The 18386-nt window shown below is 30.8% G+C and overlaps 7 protein-coding genes across 7 annotated transcripts; 3 read left to right on the forward strand and 4 right to left on the reverse strand.

The window, feature by feature from the left end:
• Positions 1–574: 574 nt before the first annotated feature.
• Positions 575–2407, reverse strand: TOM70 (protein channel TOM70; the record flags this gene model as incomplete). The annotated part of the gene is made up of 1 exon (XM_004179822.1): positions 575–2407. The coding sequence occupies one exon, from the start codon at positions 2405–2407 to the stop codon at positions 575–577; it is 1833 nt and encodes a 610-aa protein (XP_004179870.1).
• An 877-nt stretch (positions 2408–3284) lies between these two features.
• NCS2 (Ncs2p) lies at positions 3285–4754 on the forward strand (the record flags this gene model as incomplete). Its single annotated transcript, XM_004179823.1, has 1 exon — positions 3285–4754. One exon carries the CDS (start codon positions 3285–3287, stop codon positions 4752–4754), a length of 1470 nt encoding a protein of 489 aa, XP_004179871.1.
• A 493-nt stretch (positions 4755–5247) lies between these two features.
• DCP2 (decapping enzyme complex catalytic subunit) lies at positions 5248–7656 on the reverse strand (the record flags this gene model as incomplete). Its single annotated transcript, XM_004179824.1, has 1 exon — positions 5248–7656. The coding sequence occupies one exon, from the start codon at positions 7654–7656 to the stop codon at positions 5248–5250; it is 2409 nt and encodes an 802-aa protein (XP_004179872.1).
• Positions 7657–8396: 740 nt separating this feature from the next.
• On the reverse strand, positions 8397–10418 carry BZZ1 (Bzz1p; the record flags this gene model as incomplete). Its single annotated transcript, XM_004179825.1, has 1 exon — positions 8397–10418. One exon carries the CDS (start codon positions 10416–10418, stop codon positions 8397–8399), a length of 2022 nt encoding a protein of 673 aa, XP_004179873.1.
• A 1259-nt stretch (positions 10419–11677) lies between these two features.
• Positions 11678–12586, forward strand: TRS33 (Trs33p; the record flags this gene model as incomplete). Its single annotated transcript, XM_004179826.1, has 1 exon — positions 11678–12586. The coding sequence occupies one exon, from the start codon at positions 11678–11680 to the stop codon at positions 12584–12586; it is 909 nt and encodes a 302-aa protein (XP_004179874.1).
• A 660-nt stretch (positions 12587–13246) lies between these two features.
• Positions 13247–15708, forward strand: DBP2 (DEAD-box ATP-dependent RNA helicase DBP2; the record flags this gene model as incomplete). The annotated part of the gene is made up of 2 exons (XM_004179827.1): positions 13247–14519; positions 15359–15708. The coding sequence occupies 2 exons, from the start codon at positions 13247–13249 to the stop codon at positions 15706–15708; spliced, it is 1623 nt and encodes a 540-aa protein (XP_004179875.1).
• Positions 15709–15979: 271 nt separating this feature from the next.
• Positions 15980–18280, reverse strand: CEX1 (COPI-interacting protein CEX1; the record flags this gene model as incomplete). The annotated part of the gene is made up of 1 exon (XM_004179828.1): positions 15980–18280. One exon carries the CDS (start codon positions 18278–18280, stop codon positions 15980–15982), a length of 2301 nt encoding a protein of 766 aa, XP_004179876.1.
• Between the last annotated feature and the right edge of the window lie 106 nt (positions 18281–18386).

The following is an 18386-nucleotide window of genomic DNA, read 5'->3' on the forward strand; positions in this document are numbered from 1 at the left end:
TGTAAATTAGTTTTATTTTAAAAATTTAGATAGATAAATACCAGAATAAGGAAGCTCTGTTTAGGTTATTACATATTTTCCTTTTTGTTTGTTGACAATTATCCTTAAAAAAAGATTCTGTATAATGATTTAAAAGTCGATAATATATATAGAAAAGTATTATGTTCAATTATTTACAGATAGATATATCGTTATATAGAAATAACTTGCGATGGTCTAAAAAAAATATTTCGATGTTTATGATATAGTAACTTCGTTAAGATAGGACTTCGTCAAACTTTGAATTGTAGTAGTCTCGATAATTAAAGATGTTGTAATAGAAGATTTCGTGGTATAATTGTAAGAATGAAAAACCAATAATATAAGAAAAGTCCAAAAGTAAATGCAAAAGAAATTAGATCATATATATATGCTCTAAATTTTATTACGGTTACGAGTGTAAGTGCGTGTTAGTTGGTAGTATATCATATATATGTAATATAATTCGATTTTCCAAATAGAGATAAATTAAAGATAAAAAAAAGAATGGGAGTAATAGATAGTAATATGGTTAATAAGCTTTAAAATTTTACAATTAGAAGCTATTTTGAGCACGGTATGCTGCTAAAGTTTCTTCGATTTTCTTACTGATAATTGGATCAGCTCTAATCATTTTTTGGACCTTTGCTGCTTCAGCAAAAGTAGTAGCTTGTAATTTTTCTTCCATTGTTCTTGCTAAATCGGCAGATTCTTCAAATAATCTAATTGATTCATCAATTTCTTCCTTTTGTAATTTGAGTTGAGCTAAACCAATTTTAGCTTGTTCAGATCTTGGATCTATTCTATTTGCCTCTTCTAATAATTTATCAGCAGCAGCTAAGTTTTCTAAAGTTGGTTCTCTTGCTAATAAAGTAGCCTTACCAATTAAAGGTGCTACACCAACATGAATACCATCTTTTGAAGCTTCTTCCAATCTTCTAGCAGTTTCGTAATTTTTCATAGCATTATCGAAATCACCTTTATCAGTTAAGACTTCGGCATAGAAATTTGGAACTTCAGGTAAAGTTGGGAACTTTCTCTTAGCTTCACTGAACAAAGTTTCACAATCGTCAAATTTATTTTCACGGTAAGTTAAACAAGCCAATTGAATGTATGGGAAAATATTTGTTGGGTCACATTCCTTAGCCTTTTCAAAATCAACAGCAGCTTTAGCGAAATCTTGAGTAACAAAATTCAATTGAGCTCTATGATAATAAACTGCACATGATTTATCATCTAATTTCAAAGCCTTGTCGAAATAATCTAGATAATCTTGAGATTCACCTTTATCAGCAATGATCAAAGCCCTATAGATATAAGAGTTTATACGTGGGTTTAATTTAATAGATTTATCAATATTTTCAGTAGCGCCACTTAAATCATTTTTCAAGAAATTAAAAATACCAGCATATTCATAAGCAATGGAGGCCTTAACTTTCAAATCAGTATCATCAGGAGTTTCCTCCAATTGTTTAATATATAATTCCAAGGCATTCATAAAGGATTTATCAGCAATCAAATAACTTTCGGATTGACGTTTAAACAAATGAGTTAGCCCATTTAATAATTCTTTATCAGCATCATTTGTTTCATCATAATTTTCAAAAGATAATTCGGGTTTAAATATACCAAAGAATGCAGATAAAGAAGTATCAGAGGGTAATTGATCATCTTTAGAATTTTTAAGTTTGTCCTTCAACACAGACATTGCTTGTTTATTTAAATTTCTTTCTAAGATAGGTTCAATTGAAGCACCATTGTAATCACCATTCAATGATAAGACAGATAAATCAAACATAGCATCAGCATAATTTTCCAATTTTTCGTTAGCATTAGCTCTACGTAATAAAACTTTTGAATAATCAGGTTTCAATTCCAAAGCTTTATTACAGTACTTAATGATTTCTTCCAATTTATTCAATGAAACATAACAAGCAGATAGATTAGAATAAAATATAGGGTTTTCTTTCAATTCAATAGCCCAGTTATAATATTTAATAGCTTCTTCGAATTTATCAGCTTTGAATAGAGAATTACCTTTATCCTTTAATGCAATAGAATATTTTTCCTTTTCCTCCTCGGTAAATTGATCTTTATTATCTAGATTTGGTTCACCATTGTCACGTACGGGGTAAATGGGTTTCCCATCAGTAGTAGCTGGAGACAATTCTTTTGCAGACTTACTCTTCTTCTTCTTCTTCTTCTTTTTAGAAGAGGATTCGCCACTAGCTGTCGAACTGGCCTTGTTATCCTTTAAATTGTCTTGAGCGTTCTGTAATTGTTTGTAATAATAATATGCACCTGCTGCAGCTGTCCCTGCAGCAACAGTGGCCAAAATAGCCCTTTTATTCCTTTGGTAGAAAGTTACCCAAGAATTATCGACAGACATTGTTGTTCGATTGATAATAGAATTTCCTTCTTAAGAGACTGACTATGTGTATATATATACTCTGTAATATATAACGAGATTTCCTCCTGTTTCTGATCACAAGTCAATTACCCTTGACTCTACTATTATTCGTCCTTTGGAGCTCTATATTTGCAAACACAATGCTTACTAATTCTTTATTTAGTTTTAATCTTGACGTAAATCAAACCTTTTTCTTATCTGCAATTATCTATTAACTCTTTCGATTTCGTGGTTACTCCAGCCGATCCGAGCCTATGTTATTTTTCATGGAATTTAAAAGCCCGGGTAACCTAGAAGTTAAGATCAGTCACAGTTATATATGTGGTGTCACAAACTAGAAAATATGTGACGCTGGAAGCATAAAAAAACAGATATAAAAATTGTATAAAATCTCCAAGGTAATGTTGGAGTGTAAGACAATAAAATATTTTTAATTGTATTAATATTTCTAAAGAGAAGAAGAACTTTTTTTCCCAAAGACGAAGGGGATTATATGCAATGTTCGTTGATTACCAAAGTAAAGGTATTGATGCGAGAGTAATGATAGGATCCGTAATGTAACCCCTATCATTGCTAAAAGTTTTTATTTCGTAAATATTTTGTTTTTTTATCTTAGTATATTCTTGTTTTATTCTCATTTTTTTTCTTCTTTGAATATATTACTAATCTTCGTAGAAAATGATTGAAAATTGGCATGTCCAGCTCATCGCATATTTTGAAAAAAAAATCTATATTTACATAAATATAAAAAACTACGACAAAGGAAATCTTAGTTTTAATGTAGTTATAATATGTTCGACATATTTATACTTGTGCAATCATTTAATCTATCATTCTACCAATAAATTAAACTAATATGACCCAAAACAATGTACAGATTTGTGGCCAACAAATATGTCAGAGATGTAAGAAACAACTTGCTATAGTGCTATCGAGAAAGGAATATTTCTGTGAAGATTGTTTCTGCAAGTTTGTTTCCTTGAAACAAAGAAAAGCTATGATGCTTGATTCTTATTATCAAGATATTTTCAAAGTTATGTACAAAGATAAAATCCGTAGTGTTGAAGAAGCAGAATTATTGAATAAAAATTCTAGGATTTTAGTGCCCTTATCATTTGGATCATCTTCTTTGACCGTTTTGGATATTTTGAATGAAACTTTATTAGAGCAGAAGAAACAGCAATTTGGTAAGACTGGGTTTACTGTACATGTGTTGAATTGTTATCAGGCCCCAACAAGTAATAAATTAAAAGAAGATTTTGAAAAAGCCAAGAGTTTAATTCATGATCTTGAAAATTATCGTTATTATGAAAATAAGGATAACATTAAATTCTATATGGTGGAATTAGACTCATTCTACAACACAAAGGACCTCACAAAAATTGTTTTAGATAATAAAGATTTTAGCACAACTTTAACAGACTTCGTATCAAATAATACACAATATACATTACATGATTTATTATTAGAATGCCCAAGTAAGTCTACAAGAGAAGATTTTTTAACTATAATTAAAGCTCAACTTGTTAAAAAATTTGCCTATCAACATAAATTTAAAGCCATTCTTTGGGGAAATTCAATGACTAAGGTAGCAGATGAAATTATCTCATTAATTGTTAAAGGTAGAGGTGAACAAATTGCTTCAAGTTTAAATAATTCTTCAGTCGATCCAATGACTGAGAACTGTGACCATTCATTTAAAAATCTATATCCATTAAAGGATGTTCTATTATCAGAGGTTGATACATATGTTCATATTAAAAGTCTAGAAAAATATTTGATTAATTACACAAACTCCGATTCATTAATGATATATGATAAATTTAATGGTGATAATAATATTACGTCTAGTAAACCATTAGTTAAAAATATGACTATTAATGATATTTCCAGAAAGTATTTTCAAACTATTGAAGATGATTATTCAAATATTATATCTACTGTAGTTAGAACTGGTGAAAAATTGGGCAATCCTACAAATCATTCATCTACGAAGTCTAAAAAATGTACAATTTGTAATAGTATCTTTATTAATGAGCCTGCTAATTGGTTAACTACAATTACAGAAACGGAAGGTCATCCGATTGAGACGGAAGAAGAAAAGGGATTATATATGAGATGGCAGCAATCAATAGACCATTCAACCGAAACAGATGTTGTTGATTCAAAAATAGATAATACTAATAAACCTGATTTACTTTGTTATGGTTGCACAGTAATGTTAAATACCGTAAATAAGCAGCAAATTATATGGCCAAAAAATGATCAAGATGAATTAAATGATATATTAAAGGAATTCGTTTTAACGGACGATAATGAAGATTGATATTAGAAAAAATATTCATTAAAATATATTATATAGAATCCGCATAATATAAGTTAATAAGTAACTTTAAATAGTAGTAATATTCTAATATCCAAATATACCGCTTTAAGCATATATATAAAGGAATGAATTAAATAATATATTGAATAGGATGAGGAATTAGAGAATTTGGAGTTATGAGGCGTGTAAACTGCTAATTGTATTAATGCATACATGATACCAAATTTAATTTATTTGTTTTTTTAATTATATTTTTAATTATTATTAGAATATATCAGAACTAATTGAGGAGTTACATTACTCAATAGAGTATTTAAATATAGTCCATTTAAAGGTAAACGTAATTAATTTTAAGGGAATGAAAAAGGGTTTAATGTTAAGATATACATTAATATAATACTGTGAATATTTATTATGGTGATGAAATATTACATTTAAAGTAGTAGTTTGTGAACGGATAACGCGCACCGTAAAATTAGGGCTTGTAGAATAATTAGAATTTGTATTTGGATTTATTCAAAATATTTAATAATTCAGTTGGCTTACTAAAATTGGTTGATTCAGACTGTGTCAGGTAGTCAGAAGTCTGATAAAGAAGATTAGAAGTTTGTTGGGATAATCCATCAGTTGATGCTTGTGCGGTGTTTTCATTTTCACTAGGTTTCTTTAATAAATTCAATAATGATGATGATGGGTTTAGTGAAACATTTGAAATATACTTTAAATCAGAATCGCTAGGGTCATTGTTTACTGAAACTGGTTGTTCTGTTTTTAAATTTGGAGAATCTAACTTTTCACCACGCTTTAATATTTTGAATTTTGGTTTAGATTTTGGAGTATCATCGACTTTGTCTGTAGGATGATTATTAGCGTTGAAAGCTGGTGACATAAATTTTCTGCTGCTTGGAGATACAGGTAGAGTGGTTGGGTTTCTGGAGTATTCATAAGTCGAGTTCATGCTAATATTTGATACATCCATGTGAGGGATTTCATTCGAATCGAAGTAATTTGTATTTAAAGCTTCACGATCTACAGTTCCAAAGCTCGGTGGCTCTTCGATTTCTAATTCTTCTAATTCTCTTTCAATATATTCTTCTTCATCTTCTGAGGCTGAGCTTTCTTCAAAATCTTCATATTCCATGCCATTAGAGTGGTCATTTTTACTTAGTATAGCCTTTTCTAAACTGCCACCTGTGAATAAGGAAGAGTTAGAGATACTATTGGATTCTTTAGTTAATAGATTGTGTGGCTTAGTAGGAACAAAAGTTGGCTGGTTAGTGTTTGGGGGTGGATTAGTATGTGGTTTATGTAACATATTCAATAAATTCCTTGATTCAGTTATGTTATTTAGATTCAATTCCATGGTATGTTTTTCAGAATTTGTCTTTGTATTCATTAATTGGTTTAATAATGAATAGGAATTATCTGGGGATTTCTTATCAGGATTAGTATCGGATTCTTGATCTAGTTGTTCTCCTCTTTTCAATATTTTAACCTCCCGTTTGACATTATTATCTTCACTAGCTGGAATTTGAGGTTTCTTTAATAAATCTAGAAGTTCTGAATTAGGTTTGATAGATGATTCTGTTGACGAATCTTGAATGTTGTTGATATTATTCATATTATTTATCTGCGACGTTGCTGGTACTAAAGTTGGTCTTGATAATGAAGCAACATTTGGTGTGGACAGATGAATTGGAATTGGTTGCATATCGTTGTAAGTATTTAAGTTACCAATATTCATGGAATTATATTGAGTGAGTCCTTGAGATTGAGTTGCTTGAGGAGCAGGTGAATTAGTAACAAAAGGGAAGTTTGTTACACCTGCATTGTTTACAAATGGAAATGGAGCAAAAGGCTGTAATCCAAACATAAATGGTAATTGATTGGTAGGTTGAGAGCCATTCATTGAGACTTGGGGTAAATTTCCTTGATTTAAAGTAAAATCAAAAGTGGATTGATTAGTTGTAGATGGGTATTCTTCTTCCGAATCTTCGCTATCATTTGAGTGCTTAGATGTATTTTGGTTTTTGTTGGATTTTGATTGAACTGCAGAATGTAACATATTAAGCAGTTCTCTACCAGGATCTGAAGTTTTCTCCTCACTCTTTGTCAAACCTAATAAGAGTTTTAATTGTTCTTCAGCATAAGCCTTTAATTTATCCTCACCTTTAATTTGTCTTTGACGTTTTATCCATAAGGACAACGGTCTTAGCATTGAGTTAATTAAATAATATTTTGTACCACTATTGGATTTATAAACTGACTTTGTAATTTTTCTAAAATCTCTCCATTCAATTTTTTCAATTTCATTTCTAACTTGTGGTTTGAATTCAAATGTATCTGGAATGTTAGCTACTAAAAATATTTTGTAGTTTTTGCCTTGAATGTTTTTTTCAATAAACTGATCTTCTTCTATATAAGGAGTCAAGTCAAACCCAGTCTCCTCCTTTACTTCACGAATACAGCATGATACATCGTCTTCATCTTTTGATATCTTACCTCTTGGAAATGACCATGAGTCAGATTCGGTACCTTTTACTAATAGGATTTTATTCATTTTCTCGTTAAAAATAGCAGCACCACGTACAGGAATTGTCTTCTTATATAAGGAAAATATATGCAATGCTTGATCAGCTTTGATATCCCATTTCCAAACTAATGGGCATAAGTGAATAATATGGTTGGCAAAAGATTTAATTTTCAAACATGGTAAAGTTGGGTTCATTAATCTGACAAAATCAGTATAGAACCATGATGCTTCTTCAAAATGAAAGAGTTCTCTTTCAACACTTGATAAATCTTCTGAAGGGATATTAATGATAAAACGTACCAATAGATCTTCTAATGCTCTATCTAGGGATGATACGTTTTCTAGCGAATGTCGTAGAGGTAAAGACATGTTAAATTTGTTAATAAATATCAAAAAAAGTAATAAAAAGGTCTATTAATAATCAAATAGGGCAATGCAGAATTAATGTATGCAAATAAGTTTTAAAACGTTAAGGTGTGTAAGGTAATTGTTGTAAACCTTTTTTTCTTGGAACTATGCTTATTTCGTGAACCTTTATTGCAAAAAAACAAATGAATTGACAGGCCGTTAGTACAAAGGTAATGTGTATATATAAAAAGTAATATTTATATAATTATGTTTCAATTTCTAGAATTATATCTCTGAATATGAAATTATCTAATTAGTATCTTACATGAATAGTCTAATTCTTTTTAATTATATCCTATTCTTGGTTAAACAAATCTTTCAAAGTCAAAAACAGAACACTTGCGGGTAACTTTCACGAAGTCACGCGCTTACATCCGTGCACCTGATAAAAAAGTATAATAATGATAGCAAGAAAGCTCCTTAACATTATATTGTATATGTTGTAGTCTATAAGATAGAACTTACCAATCTGATTCCACAATATTAAAATATATATCCTATATTTGCGTTTATCTTTTAATAATTATTTCTCCTTTTTTCTTGCAAAAATATTTTTTTTAAAAAAGAAAGACATGAAAAAACAGAAGTATATAAGTATATCATATAAAAAGAATGAAAAATATTATGTATATATTTAATGCAAAGTAAACTAAATGTTCGCTACAATAAAGTATAATATGAAATTATGCAATGTTACTCGTTTATTCGGCGTCAGTGTATTTGCAATAACTTGTGGGAAATAGGGACTGTTTGTTGTTTAATTCACCAAAAGTCCATCCACTACCATCGTCAGGTTTAATAACTTTAATAGTATCGCCAACTGCCAGAGACATTTCATCGTCACCTTGTGCCTCATATGGATATAAGGCAACCATAGTTCTTATAAGGACGGTAGTTCTCCTAGAAGGTGGTGCGGCTGGAGCAGGAGCTTTAGCAGGTTTCGCCTCGACAGTTTCCAAATAGGATGAAGGGACCAGCCCAATCTCTCCAGTGGAATGATTATTGATTTTAGTCCATCCTGATCCTGTATCTTTTTCTACGACATCAATTGAATCACCAGGATTAATAGATACTTCATCATCATCATCCTTTGTATAAGCATACAAAACTTTACTACTATTCGCAGTAGAATACATCTTGTTATTTGCAGAAAGTGTGCTAATATTTGATTTTGTGTGTCTTATTGAATGATTACTTGAACGGCCAGAGATGGAAACTGGAGAATCGTCATTAGATGAATCAGAATCATAATTATTTGTTGAGCGTGCTGGAGAAGCATCTGGTATAGGAATTGGTGCTTTAGAGCTTTTTTTTCTATGTAATGTATTAGATCCAAAAAAGGATAATTTTGGAGTACTTATACCATGAGTCAAGTTTCTACCTGAAGGTAAATGAGGGCCACCACCACCAGTCAAAGGTACTGAGTCTGGCATTGAAAACCCTGATTTTAATTTTCCAAACACACTACCTCCTGACTTCTTCTTAACTTTAGATAAATCAACTCCATCAGTAGAAAGGTCTATGTCATCTGGTGTATTATTTTGAATACTTTCAATTTGAACTTCAGCCAATAACTTCAAGGTTTCATGATTTGTAAATGGGGAAACAGCGGCCAAATAGCTTTTCAATATATCATAATATTCATTCCCATCATTCAAATTTTCCTCGTTAGCCTTGAACTCATGTTTTTTTTTATTCAATTTGGATAAGATTGACATTTCATTTTGTGTCATTTGATTCATTCTATCTAAATCTTTTTCAGCTTGAGCTAATTTATATCTTAAGTCATCAATTTCATATTGATTTTTAACAATAAATTGAGCTTCGTCATGCCAAACTGGTGAAGGCTGGAAAGTGAAATCTGATGGTTCATTCCATTGTTTGATGTTATGCTTAATAAACATTGCAGAAGCCATGGATGGTTTGTTTTGAGAGACTACAACATCAGCGGCATCTGCTCTAGTTTTGATTTTGTCAGCAAATGACACTTCAAAATTATTTGCTTGTTTCCAAATGTCATTTAAGAAAACTACTCTGACCTCATTAAGATCTTGCAATAAATCCAAACTTTCTGGAATATCTTGGAAAAAATATTTATCCTTTATTCTATTAGCTTGACTAATCTTAATTAAATAGTCATTTTTAGCCATATTCATTTCTATTTTTTTTTCCGTAATTTTTTTTTGGTTCTTCTCTGTAGAAGATTTAGTGTGTCTATTTCTGGCCTGTTCCATTGATACACATGCCTCATCATAATTTCGTTTTGCCTTTTCTAACGCAGAATAAGTGTCTTGTTTCCTTTCGGACATTTCTTCATAAAACCCATTAATTCTGGTGAGAGTAGTGTCTAATTTGGTATATAAACTAGATAATTGGCCTGCCACTTGGTTTTCCAAATCAACAGCAAGTTGATTATGATCTCTTGAGATTTGTTCAGTTTGGATTAGCATTTCATTCCAACTTACCATGCTAGTGGCTTCTACTGAACCAGGAGTTGATGTTGGGGTTTCACCAACTGCTAATGCTACACCATTGGCAGCTTTTTTGTTTAAATTTTCTCGAATTAATCTTGTTAATTTATCACTATATTCGTGTTCTAATTTAGCTCTTTCTTTGTAAAACAATTCGATGTCATGAAGCCATTTGAGATTCGAAGAAACCCATTTATAGGTCTCTTGGTACCCATCCTTAATTTCGTTACCAATAGAGAGAGGTTCACTCATCCTTATTTATTTTTCCCCTACTTTTTTTTTAATTTTCAATTTTTAACACCCCCATTAAAAATTCTACAATTTAATGTTTCTTTTAGGATCTAATTCTTCCTTTGATTCTTGTGTGGGGCTAAATTGGGGGAGATTTTTCAATAGCATATTAATCCGAGAATTAGGGTCAGGTGACTGGATACTTTTATTTTATGCTAATGGTGATGCGAAGTAAGTTGATTATCAATTGGGAATATATTGTATGTAGATTGTGTAATAGAATGTATGTTTCAAAGGCAACAAGCTCTATTATTTGTTAAGAGGTAGTTTTGTCCAAATCTATTTAAATACACTACCAAGTTTCAAGATCTTACAAAGATCATAAACTCTTGAAATATTTTCGTTATCTATATAGATCATCTTTTGAATTGTTTATGTTTTAGCTATTTGATTTTGCTCTAATTTCATTTATCTATATAACTTTGAGTTAATTTCAACATGAAAAAAGATCTGAATCAATGAATAAACACATAAGTTAATGGATAAATATGATCATGATAAAATTTATTTGAAGTATAGTAATAATGAAGTAAAGGCAAGAAATTAAATAATGTAGTTCATATATATATATATATATATATATATATAATAATGCTACTTGTAAAAAAGAAGTTTCCTATTTATAAAAGTTACGTCACACTATGTTTTTTTATAAAAAAAGGATCGAGATCTGATTATCTGATGAAAAGAACTATATAAGTTCATAATCTATCTATTTTGTTACGGGCTTGCTTTTGAACCCATATTAGTAACTCTAGCTACTCTTCTTAAATTTAAGGGCGGGGGGGATAGGGGGAAATCAGATGAAAAGTCAAATCATCTGGTCTATCAGAACAAAAAAATTGACAGGATTTATACAATTTAAAGATATTAAAGTCAAAAAGGGTGTACGTATTATATAGTTCTAGTATTTGTAACAAAAATATGTTTATAAACTTACAGTTCATTCTCAAATGGCGAGACAACTTATATATATATGTAGAAATTGTAGAAAATAGTGGTAAATACCTTCTGGTAATTTGAAAAGGCCAATAAGCTTTTAAGATAGGTAGATTCTTAAAGATTCATAGAAATACGCAAGAATTCGCATTAGGAAAAGGCGTAAAAATACGCAAGAAAAAAGTGTAAAAATATTTAAAATATAATTGAATTAAATGAACAAAAAATAAAGCAATCTTATTAGAAGGCATACAATCTATATAAGATAGCAAGGAGAAAAAATGGATGCAACAAGGAGTAGTAGGAGTAATTCGAACACGCATGGTTCTACAAGATATCATAATCAAAGTCAACCTACGGGACCTGTAACAGATCAACAAAGAGTTAAACAGCAATTTCAGTTATTCCAAGATGCATTACCTAAAGTCAATTCATTATCATTCCGAGCTTTGATTAATGAAATTGTACCGTTGGCCATGTCTATGGAAAAAATTAAGGATAATAGTGACACCAATGAATTGGTAGAACAAGAAGCCGATACCAATGAATCGGTGAAGAAAGATTCTGATTCAAAAGATTCAATAGAACAAGAAGTAGATGAAGTTAGTAAGCAATTAGATACTAGATTAACTTTAAATACGGGAAAAGGTGAAGCATCAGATAAATTAATTAGAGAGCTATGTGATTCTGAAGAAGATGTTCATGAAAGGGTTATGAATAGAGTGCGGAGTATGGGGTTACAGATCGGGTGTAATTTAACAGAACTTCTTGTATTTAGCAACAATCCAAATCTTCATTTTCGAGATATGGATATTTTATTGATAATGAAATTTATCTGTCGAGACGTATGGAAACAATTATTTGAAAAACAAATAGATAATTTAAAGACAAATCATCGTGGGACCTTCTATTTATTGGATTACAATTATATTCCTATTCAAGAATTTGCTATTGATGAAGATGAAAGTCTTGATGCAAGTGCAAATGAGGAACGTCTATTGGCTTTGGTTGCACCCTTTTTAGAAATTCCAGCAGGTATCATCAAAGGTGTGCTAGTATCATTTGGTTACCAATCGGAAGAAATTTCATGTTCTGCCTCTTTTATTGACCGTCCTACTGGTGACAAGACGGTCGGTGTATTTCCAAAGGGTGTAAGTTTCCATGTTCAAGTTACTGCCTCCAATCCATAAGTCTAAGCATTTTTGCTTGTATACGGATATATATAAGCATTTTTATGGCGTTTTTGAAAAAGGTATATATAATATTTATATAGAGACAAAAAGTCCAGCATTAATATATCTTTGGCTCGTCTTCAGCTCTTCTTTGATATTATCTGGTTTAAGTTCTGATATAGAGAAACATCTTTCCGCATTAACAAGTGGCAATATTAAAGGCTACTACCATAATTTAATGCTCATGGTTGAGTTATTATCAATCATTATTATACCCATATTGTAGAGGAAATGATAAATAGTATTTAAATACATATTACAATTGAGAATAAAGTGTTCTTATATCGTATTCCCAACCTATTTTAGGTAATTTATATTGTTGTGCCAGAAATTCTGCGCCACAAATTTTTCAGCTTTGAAAAAAAGAAAAAAAAAGGATTCGGAGCTTTCCAAATACGTCGCGCTGGCTCATCGCATCTCATCGGAAAACTTTTTCATACCTTTTTCCTCATCTCAGTGAAAAAAAATTTTTTTTTTTTTCAAAAGTTTATTATATAAGAGGATACAATATTTTGAAAGAGTATTCTATATATTGATTATAATTACTTTTTCTTTAACAAATTTTTTTATCATTAGAAATTTTTAATTTCAACAGACAATAAGCCATATATAACAAAAATGTCTTACGGTGGTAGAGATCAACAATACAATAAATCAAACTTTAATTCTCGTGGTGGAGATTTCCGTGGTGGTAGATCATCTGATAGAAATTCCTACAATAGAGACCAACAACAAGGTGGTTTTTCTGGAGGCGGATTCAGCAGATCAAACTATAATCAGCCACAAGAATTAGTTAGACCAGATTGGGATGCTGAATTACCAAATTTACCAGCTTTTGAAAAGAACTTTTATGTGGAACACGAAGTCGTTAAGAATAGATCAGATGAAGAAATTAGTAAATTCAGAAAGGAAAATGAAATGACTATCTCTGGTCATGATATTCCAAAGCCAATTACCAATTTTGATGAGGCTGGGTTCCCAGATTATGTTTTAAATGAAGTTAAGGCTGAAGGGTTTGCTAACCCAACTGCTATCCAATGTCAAGGTTGGCCAATGGCTCTTTCTGGTAGAGATATGGTTGGTATTGCAGCCACTGGTTCCGGTAAGACTTTATCTTATTGTTTACCAGGTATCGTTCATATCAACGCTCAGCCATTATTAGCACCAGGTGATGGTCCAATTGTTCTTGTATTATCTCCAACAAGAGAATTAGCCGTTCAAATTCAAAAAGAATGTTCTAAATTTGGTAAATCCTCCAGAATTAGAAACACGTGTGTCTATGGTGGGGTTCCAAAGGGCCAACAAATTAGAGATTTATCTAGAGGTTCTGAAATTGTCATCGCTACTCCAGGTAGATTAATTGATATGTTAGAAATCGGAAAAACCAATTTGAAAAGAGTTACTTATTTAGTTTTGGATGAAGCCGATAGAATGTTAGATATGGGTTTTGAACCACAAATTAGAAAGATCGTTGACCAAATTAGACCTGATAGACAAACTTTAATGTGGTCTGCTACTTGGCCAAAAGAAGTCCAAAATTTGGCAAGAGATTATTTGAATGATCCAATTCAAGTTCAAATTGGTTCTTTAGAATTAGCTGCCTCTCATACAATTACTCAACTTGTTGAAGTTATCACCGATTTCGAAAAGAGAGACAGAATGGTTAAGCATTTAGAGGTTGCATCTCAAGATAAAGAATCAAAAATCTTAGTTTTTGCATCTACTAAGAGAACCTGTGATGAAATTACAAAATACTTAAGGGAAGATGGATGGCCAGCGTTAGCCATTCATGGTGACAAAGATCAAAGAGAACGTGACTGGGTCTTGGCTGAATTTAGAGAAGGAAGATCACCAATTATGGTTGCAACTGATGTTGCTGCCAGAGGTATCGGTATGTATATTTTTGTTTTATTTCGGCATTTGCAATTGCATTTGCTTTTTTTTATTTACTACTAATCACTACTAATTTTCTATCATACATTTTTGCGTTTTACGATAATAAATCGTGCCACGCTATGTATACGTTTCAACTCGTATCATAAAATTTACAGTCGCTTCGTATACAATTTGAATTATTTGACAAAGATCTAATGCTTTTTTTTTCGAAAAAAAAGATACATACTTACTACGTGCATTGTATTTGCTATCAAAATTGCCTTTGCATATGCACTTTATTCTATATTGGAAAGATGTTTTAGAATAGTCAACTGTAATAAAGGCAAAGAATATCAATCTTTAGCCTGTGTGATTGATCCATGTTTTTTGGAATTTGAATGACTTCAATCCTAAAAGCAATATCTTTTTCAACAATTGATTATTCCATGATAATAATTTTGAATAATATGTGGTTTTTTAAAGGAATAGCTTTAAAAAGTGAAAATAAATATTTCATATCGACTTCCTTTAAATAATACAGTTCTTCAATAACTTCTGAATGAGGTTTTCATCTTTCATATATTGAATATGTAGTATTTTTTTATCTTTTTTTTTGTAGAATCTTTCTATGGGATGGTTGACATTTTAGATGCTCTGGTAGCATCATGTAAAGCGATTTTATAATTTAATGCATATTTGTTTCTTTGTTTCCTTCAAAATTTTAAATGTCATGAAAATTATGGTGACTATATTTTAATTAAATTAAGATTTTTTTACTAACATTTTTGCTTTAAAAAATAAATAAAATCTTGAAGTGTTTTATTTATTTTTTTTCCACAATTTTATTTCCTTTAGATGTTAAGGGTATTAACTACGTTATTAACTATGATATGCCAGGTAACATTGAGGATTATGTCCATAGAATCGGTAGAACTGGTAGAGCTGGTGCCACTGGTACAGCTATCTCTTTCTTTACCGAAGAAAACAAATCTTTGGGTGCTTCTTTGATTTCTATCATGAGAGAGGCTAAACAAACTATTCCCCCAGAATTGTTGAAGTATGACAGAAAACCTCGTGGTCCACATCCAAGATACGGTGGTAGAGGTTCTTATGGCCGTGGCCGTGGTGGTAGAGGTTACGGTGGTGGTCGTGGTGGTCGTGGTAATTTTAGATCAAGAGATAATGGTTGGGGTAACAGAAACTAATTGATTTGATTTTTAGATTCCTTTTCCCCATCTTTTAACTCTATAATATCATTACACTGATTAGTATTTTTACGGGTTTTTTAAAACTGTATAAATATTTACTGCTTATTTTTGATATCTGTAAACTAGCTATATATAGAATATTTTAAAATTCCACTGTTCTTTAATTGTTATAAGTAAATATAATATTGAAATCCTATAGACAGCAACATGCTAAAATAATAGGGTATATTCCAATTACAAATTACTTATATGTGTTTGCTATTATATACTACCATGCGTCATCCCATGCGTCATCAAAATCATCAGTTCCGGTCGAAGCAGGCTTGGTAACTGCCTTTTTTGCAATTGGTTTAGTCTTAATTTCTGAGATTTTACGAATGCTTGTTTGAGAGTCATTTCTTGCTTTAGAGATAATACTTGTTTGAGACGTATTCTTTGTTTTAGAAAGAATACTGGTTTGTGAAGCATTTCTTGCTTTAGAAAGAATGCTTGAAGTCTTTTTCCTACCTAATCTTAATCTAGTTACATGGTCATTTGTACCATTAATTGTATTTGTGTCATCATTTAATTCATCATTCCAGGATTTGGTAATTGGTATCTTTTTACCTTGGGTCACAATATCATTGGTCAAAGCATTGGCTGTATCATCATTCCAATTATTTGAATCATCATTATCCCATCCATCATCAAAATTATTTGTGATTTCTTCTTCTTGATCCCAACCAAAATTATCAGATTCCTTATGATCAAATTGATCCCAGAGATTGTCATCATTATTTGTAGTAATAATGCTATTGTTATTATTGGTGAGGTCAGAAGAGATATGTTCTGAGTCATCAAATACAGGTTCATTAGGTATTGAGATTCTCAAATTGGACATAAATTGTTCTGCTAAATCATCAGTTTCCATTTGATATTTATCAAAATTAATATCAGTTGCTGCTATTTCTTCTTCATTATCTTCATGCATAATTTTAGCTTCTGATTCCAGTTTATTTAAATATTTGTTAAATAGCATTTTTGCCTTAGTTCTAACTAGGGGATTTTTATCTAACAAACCTGGGGCAATAACTGTTAAAATTTTATTAGCAATAGTAACAATATCAAACAAGTCAATAGACTCCGTTAAACCGTATAATGCAGCTAATCTAGGTTTAATATTTGGATCTTTCAATGATTTTGTAAACACTGTGGCTAATATATTTGCACGGTTACCTGAAGATTTGGAAAGATTTGTAGAAATTTTAGTCATTATAAGCACAGTCCACGTACGAATTTCGATGTCAGGATCAACTTGAGTCTTTGCTAAGAACCTCAATAATTCATTATTTAATTGCCTTTCTGTTAGATATGGTACAATAAGTGGTATTTTCTTTAATGTTTGTAAACGCATTGTTTTATCGGAATCAGCTAAACCTTGAGAATAATGAGGGAAGATTCTACCAGAGATTTCATTTTGAGTGAAGCAATCTTTAATTTTTGAAAAATAGATTAATAATAGGAATCTGGTTTGTCTATCCTGTAATTTAAAGCAATTGAAAAATATTTCTTTAACTTCATTAGGGAAATAATTGATATCTGTTGTTAAAGTTAATACAATAGATAACAGAGGAACTATTTTGGATACTGGATTATTTACCGTAGCACCCTGTGTGGCTTGGCTTTTTATTAATAGTTGAATACTGGTGCATAGCTCTGGTATTAGCATACCTTCAATGGTATTAGGAGATAAATGTTTGAATGATTGTGGATTATCAAAAAATAAATGTTGTAAATTAATCATTACAACCATTTTATCTCTCTCGTCTTTAATGTGGATTTCTTTTAATTCTTGGTATATTTGGATCAATGAATTGGAATTCCAAGTGCTACTGTTCTTCAGTTTTGAAATTAATTGTTTTAATGACAATGTGGCTGCAGAACTAATTAATTTTGACCAATCGTTTGGTAAATTTCCTGTATACACAGCTTTAACAAAATTACCTAATAATATAGAATCAATGGTCTTTGGGTCATCGGTTAAAATCTGCGTGCCCATAAACTTATTGTATGAATATAGATTAGTTTTAAATTCCGATAAATTTAAAGAATTTTTATCTTGGCACAATTCTAGACCAAACAAAACCCATTGACCTTTTGAATTGATATAGATACTTTCTTTTGATAGATTACCAAGAACAAATTGAGTTAAATGATCTAATGTATCAGCAATTTGGGAAATACCTAATTGGATAGATTCTTTATTCCTATTTAAATCCTTTAAGTTATCCCAATTGAAAGGTATCACATGTTCTGTGACGATAAATGTAGATTGGGCATCAGTATCGAAAGTTTCTAAAACTGGGCACAAACCAGGAATTTTGATCACTTTCGCTTTGTGTGTAGCATTTAAAATTAAACGTTCGTTATCTGGTGATCTATTAGCCTTAAAAACAGTGACTGGGGTCGAATCAGACTTTCTTGTACCATTAAACACTTGCCATAATGGGGTAGAGTGGATGGGAGTATCTTCGATAGAATATGGAAATTGAAAATTGGATATTGATTTGAAGATATTGGTAAAATTCATATTTTTCTACTTCAATAGATTACAACCAGATATATACGGTATTAGTTTACACAACTACCCTTTAATGAATGCCTTAGTTTGGTGAAATCGATTAATAATTGTAAGA

The sequence above is a fragment of the Henningerozyma blattae genome, chromosome 3 (assembly GCF_000315915.1).
Source record: "Henningerozyma blattae CBS 6284 chromosome 3, complete genome".
Taxonomy (NCBI): Eukaryota; Fungi; Ascomycota; class Saccharomycetes; order Saccharomycetales; family Saccharomycetaceae; genus Henningerozyma; species Henningerozyma blattae.